This window comes from Phacochoerus africanus, chromosome 6, assembly GCF_016906955.1.
Source record: "Phacochoerus africanus isolate WHEZ1 chromosome 6, ROS_Pafr_v1, whole genome shotgun sequence".
Classification (NCBI taxonomy): Eukaryota; Metazoa; Chordata; class Mammalia; order Artiodactyla; family Suidae; genus Phacochoerus; species Phacochoerus africanus.
In genome coordinates this window covers 81,359,286-81,365,285 of record NC_062549.1, presented here as the reverse complement: position 1 = coordinate 81,365,285, position 6,000 = coordinate 81,359,286, and the positions used below count along the sequence as shown (strand labels likewise).

At 32.8% G+C, this 6,000-nt stretch overlaps 1 protein-coding gene across 2 annotated transcripts in view; it reads right to left on the bottom strand.

Moving 5' to 3' along the window:
• Positions 1 to 1,810: 1,810 nt before the first annotated feature.
• Positions 1,811 to 6,000, bottom strand: part of KIFAP3 (kinesin associated protein 3) — a 171,789-nt gene continuing 167,599 nt past the window's right edge. Inside the window, exon 20 of one of the 2 annotated variants that reach the window (XM_047783965.1) lies at positions 1,811 to 2,258. In XM_047783965.1, the coding sequence (XP_047639921.1) occupies positions 2,150 to 2,258 (109 nt within the window). In that variant the 3' untranslated portion in view covers positions 1,811 to 2,149. The remainder of the gene's footprint in view (positions 2,259 to 6,000) is intronic. The other variant, XM_047783966.1, reaches the window with a different exon arrangement.

Genomic DNA, 6,000 nt, shown 5'->3' with positions numbered 1-6,000 from the left:
AGATCCAAGCCTCACAAAGCTGGACCCTTAACCCACTGAGTAAGGCCAGGGATCAAACCCACATCCTCATGGATACCAGTCGTGTTCGTTACTGCTGAGCCACAGTGGGAACTCCCAAAAACTCTTGAAATAATTTCCAGCTATAAACCATGGCTTGAAGCCATGGCAATCTAGTTATTAAAGTAAATATGACTTTAATTTGCAGTCAAAAATCTGCTAAGGGCAGGATAAATGACTTACATATAAATGGTATTTCTAAAAGTGCCCAAGGCCAAAACCTTTTATTCTCTAAAGTATATGAGAATTTTTAGATATTATTCTTATTCCATTAGTAAAACTTCCTTCATAAATAATGCAAAATAAACCAGTCTGTGCCTGAGTAGAAAAATCACAATTTCCAAATCTGTGAAGTCCTACGATAATGAAAAAAAATGTTCAAGGAGAGTGAACATGTGCACGTAAACCTCAGTGAGCACAGCCCTGGAAATGCTATGAATTTTTGGGGGTGTTCTTCTCAATCAGATTATAATATATGCGGGAAGTTATAGAATGTTTGCTTTATCTTTTTAATAATGTCACTTCTTATGTGTATTTAAACTTTGTACATGAAACAGTAATAAGGCAAGATACTTAGTACAGAAGTTACTGGACTGGAAGTATGAAGACAGGTTATGTCACAGACTGAATACATAAGCTTGGGTGTCATTTAATTTCTCCTGATATGTTTTTTTTTCAACTGAAAGAATTTGATAGTTGTTTCTAAGGCCTTTGCTAGCTTTAATATTCTGTGGTTAAAATAGAAACTAAGGCAAATGTATATGTGTTTTCAGAAAGATCAGTTAGGTTGTGAGTTTAAATTCACAAATCATATCTTAGATTTATTCATTCCCTAAGGAGCATCATATACTTCCTTATATATAGCAGGGAGTTTATCTATTGATTATATTTTAAATTTTTTTGTGATTGGTTCCCCAAATAAGTAGATTGAATTATTTCAAAGACCCTTTCCACACCTACTATTCTATGCTTAAAGTATAAATCAAGCACAATAAATAGTATAGTAGATCAGTAAGATTTTAAATTCATATCTTTGATCTATGTTTTCCCTTCAAAGCCTCATATAAGTCCTTCCATAGTAGGTGCTCAAGGAAATATGTAGATTACAGTTATCTATTTTATTTGCTCTGTTTTCCAAGTAAAATGTCCATATTGTAACATGAATTATTTTTCACAACTGTCTCCCCATTTCTTACTACCTAAATCTTATAAAAACAATCTTATTAATAAATCATTATTGTCTTTCCATTTCTTACTGCCTAAATCTTACAAAAACGCTTAGAAACAGTTATCTAAGTGAGCAAAATATTTTGTTCCTTAGTTTTCTTCAATGAGACTTACAATTAACTTTTCCATACTTTAGATTTCATGAATAAAATTTTAAAACCTAGTAATAATCTAGTTTCATGTATACTGATAGATGTCCTAGGTTTTCTAAATTAAAATCAGAAATACAAAATTAATTTGAATTAATTGCTTAAGAAACTACACATAGAACATAGCTATGGTACATGTTCCACTGTTAATCAAAAAACCATAGTTAATAACTTTGGGAAGCAACATATCAGGCACATGGCATGAAATAAAAAAAAGGTGATATTCTTGTAAATTTTAAAGGTAGCACATATATGGACCACTTAAGAGATTTACAAGGGGGAAAAAGGACAGGAAAAAATAAAATTCATATTGCACTCCTAAAAGCATGTAAACTCCTAATGACATACATTAAATAGAAACACATGACTTCTGCTAATTCATTTGTACTTTACGCTTCTTTTTAATAGAAATTAAATTAGTCAATTAATGTACATAATGTAGAGTTTGTTTCCCAGTCTAGTTGCTTTTCAGCATTCACTTTTGAGTCTTAGGGGAAATGTTACTCAGCATTAAGATAAGTGAACAGTGTCAAGTATCAAGTATACTTAACATAGGACAGAAGGGGCTGAAGTTAATCTGGAGCTAATCACATGGAACAGTAAAAAGAAACACAGACCGCAATATTATCAACATGCATTATTAGGCCAAGATTCAAAGTTAAGCTAGCCCGCACAGATCTCCTCTAAGCTGAGAGCACACAGGGAAAGGGATGACTTTATCGAGATCCATAGCCATAGTAGTAAGGTTCATCAGGGCGGAATCCGTAAGCTGTAGCAGGGCGTCCAAGAATGCCAACTGACTGGCCAAAGCCATCTATTCCAAGGCTAAAAAAAGAAAAAGAAATAATCAGTTATATTTTTCATCCCAGGGCAGGTCAAGCAAGAAGGCTGGAATTTTATACCTCCAAGATTCTCTTCATAGCAGCAAAACTGATTTATGTAGTTGACTATCATTAACCTTTTTTCTTCTTTAAATTAATATACCCATAAAAGTGTGTATAATAAATATTTACTTCTAATAACTTGTGTTAAAAATGTTGAAAGCCTGTTATCAGGTGTCATTCAAGATAAAGATCAGAAAAGTTTCAATAAATTACATTCATATATGGCTTTTATGCCAGAATATGAAAATATTTTACATGCTAGCAATTATCAGTAATACACTGCTGGGGAAGGATAAATTAAAACTGTAATAAAATAAATTCTTCTACTTATAATAAGATCTCTTTTTTTATAGGACTAACTCACTATTAGTAAGGACATGGAATTGAGTTTTAGCAGTAATCTTCTCACTCAGAGCAAAATCATAATATAAACCTATGACTAAAAGAATAAGACTAAGATTTTTACAAAATTTGATAGTTGGCCAGATTTGATCTGCAAATTCTTCTGACTCTTCAATGAAAATTTATTTAGTACATGTTTTGAGTGACAACAAGTTAATTATAAAGTTTGACTCAATTTATTCTATGGAAATCGTAGAAGCCCAAGATAATATTCAGAGTTATACAGGCAAACTGAACCCTGGATAAATTTTAAAAATTATTCTTACATGTTAATAATAATTTATTAAAAATCACGTTTAAGAGTCAAAGAATTATCACTTAGCAAAACGACAAGATATTTATTTTGCCAGGCAAATATGGCAGCCATAACATGCTCATGCATAGCTCATGCAGTGAAGCTAGTGAGCTTATTCCCAATCAAAATAAATTGTTATGTAGAAATGTAAACTTTAAAAAAATAAATACAAATGAATATTATTTGAGATAGATTATGCTAGGTAGATAACTTTCCCTTTATCAGCAGAAACTCAATATTATTAAAAATATATTCATTTAGGCACTAACTTCCTCTCACAACTCAAAATAAGATTATGCTAAAACACTTAAGGAATAACTATTAAAATGCTAAATTTTAAATAATTTGTGTGCATGTGTGTGTGTTAGAAGTGTTAGAAGTGGAGTAAAGGGCATGTAATCCATGCGAATCTACCTCCTAGGAGAATGGAGTTTCTGAAATATAAGGTTTAGGTTAGCATTTGTAGTGAGTGATCCTGGACAAAACAAACTTTCAGGCTCCTTCTATAATTTCTGAAAGTTGTCTGAAATTTTTAAGTCCGAATTTTATTTTGAAATGGCAAAATACAAGGCCCTTTCTACCTTTGTCCCATGGAAAGAAAGATTAAAGTTTCTGATGAAGGGAAATATTACTCTAGAGGTAGATTTAAAGATGTTTTAGATATTTAGTTCATGACTAAGACACATCTGTATCTGTTTAAAATTAGGGGAAATGTTGGCCATTGGAAAATTTTCTCTTGAAGCACTAAGGTTAACAAATACTCATGTATCTAAACAACTGTCAATAATATAAAGAGTAACTGTATAGCTTGTGACTTTCAACTCCTTTTTTCATCTTTCTACTTATTACCTGCCTTCAGCCACTCTTTATGTTTTTTAGTGTCTCTTCTGAGGCTGAACAGCAGCAGACTTAGATAATACTCAAGTTAATTTTGTCTGTTTCTCAGTCTAGGGCTGTGGTGCTATCTCTTTCAAGAACTTGGAAACAAGAGGCACATAGCTGATCGCTGCACAAGCACCTTCAAAACAGAACATGTCACAGAGGAACAGTATAACTGCAATTTTATCTAAAAGAGGATGATGGAACTGAGAAGGGAGTCTGTTAGCCATGTTGGCATAGAACACCTCAGAGGCAATGTTGGTAGAACCAATCCAAGCAATTCCTTGGGGTGAGTTATAACACCATCAGAGTATCTGACTTTTCTGGCACGCTTGTTCCTCATTGAGGAAAGGACCTTAACAAAAGTTCTGCACCTGAAGTCATTATACATTCAAACTCCAAAACTCTTTTTATTTCTACGACCAATAGGCAAACTTCTGACTACTGTTTTCTCATGTGGCTTGCCAACAGAGTAAAAAATAAACTTAGACATTATCTAAGTGATAGTTATACTTCCACTGTAAATCGACAAATGAATATTCTGCTTTTTTTAAAAAATATGTCAGTCACATTTTTTGGTAAGAATATGCATCCCCAAGTCAAAGTAAGATCAAACCTTGAACACTGATGAGTTAGTTTCTGAGCCTGTGAGTTTACTGTGATAAACTTCCATTTATGTACTCAACAGTTAACCCAGAGACATCTGTGTGTACTACAATGGACAAGATAGCATTTTTTGAACGTCCATAGATATGATTTGGGAAAACTTTTCAAATAGGAAAATTTGGAACCAATTCTTAAAATGAGTTTTTCTTAAATTTTCCGTCATGTATCACAGATCAGCTTGCTGTTTAAAGAATATTTGAAACATTATGACCAGTTTGGATGGTACTTATGACATAAATCTTATATCCTTTTGTATTAGGAAAGATCAACTATATCCCTACAATGAATATCTTTTAAATAAAATTCCTTCTGAAATAGAATAGTTTGATTCTTTAGTCATTCACTTGGTTTTCACATACTGGGGAAATTGGACTCCTCAGGACGCTAAAACTTGGAGACAGATATTCTTCTGGGACATGTGGACTTACTCTGCTTTCTTCCTTGGGATAAGGATGAAGCCTTATTAATACTGAATTTGGTTCACAACTAGGAAAGCCTAACAAGTTTTCCAAACAGAAGCAGACAGATTACATAAATTCTTCTGTAAGGGAATAGAAACATAAATATAAAAGGGAAGTGTTAAAGCAAAAATTGTCTTTTCTTGATCCACTGAACCTTAGAGTTCATGGTATTAAAGCCACTTGAATGCCCTCACTAGGGACCCTAGGAACAAAGGGAACTAAGTTGTGATATGCTGTACCTGCTCTTGCCCTGTGTGACCATTCTACTTCAGGTGAGAGTTTATATATTTTGATATTTATATTGGAATTTAATCCAACACTGCATGTGTGTTTCTGTATGCACATATTCTTTTCCTGGTATATAAAAAAGCTGTGTGTCCCTTTAAATTAAAATATGCCACTACTAGAACACTTTTTCTTTATCAGACTAATTATGTAGTGTCATTTAACTTTTATCCTCAATGTCGTGATATCATATTTTGGACCTTTAAATTAGAAAAATACCAAAATGCAATATCTCTTTGAAAATATATAATTCTGGTCCAAAGAAAATTGCCCCCCCCCATCTATCTGGTATTAAGTTTTATGTCTCAAAAACAATGATTTTGGGATAGCTAGAAAAGATGACAAATTCTTCATAAGTAAAAAAATATATTTAAAATTCAACATTATTTCCCTTATGGCACAGTGGGTTAAGGATCTGATACTGTCACTGCAGTGGCCTGGGTCTCTGCTGTGGCTCAGGTTTGATCCCTGGTCCAGGAACTTCTATACACTGTGGGTGCGGCCAAAAGAAAATTCAATCAACAAATGCAAAAACGTATCAAGATTTTATTTTTAAATAAACATTTAGAAATCTAATTAGCATTCAGCAATCAGAAGACTACATTTTTCTGTAATATTTACAAGGCTTCAAACAAATTTTATCTTTTTTTTTTTTTTGGTCTTTTGGAGGACCGCACCTGTGGCACATGGAGATT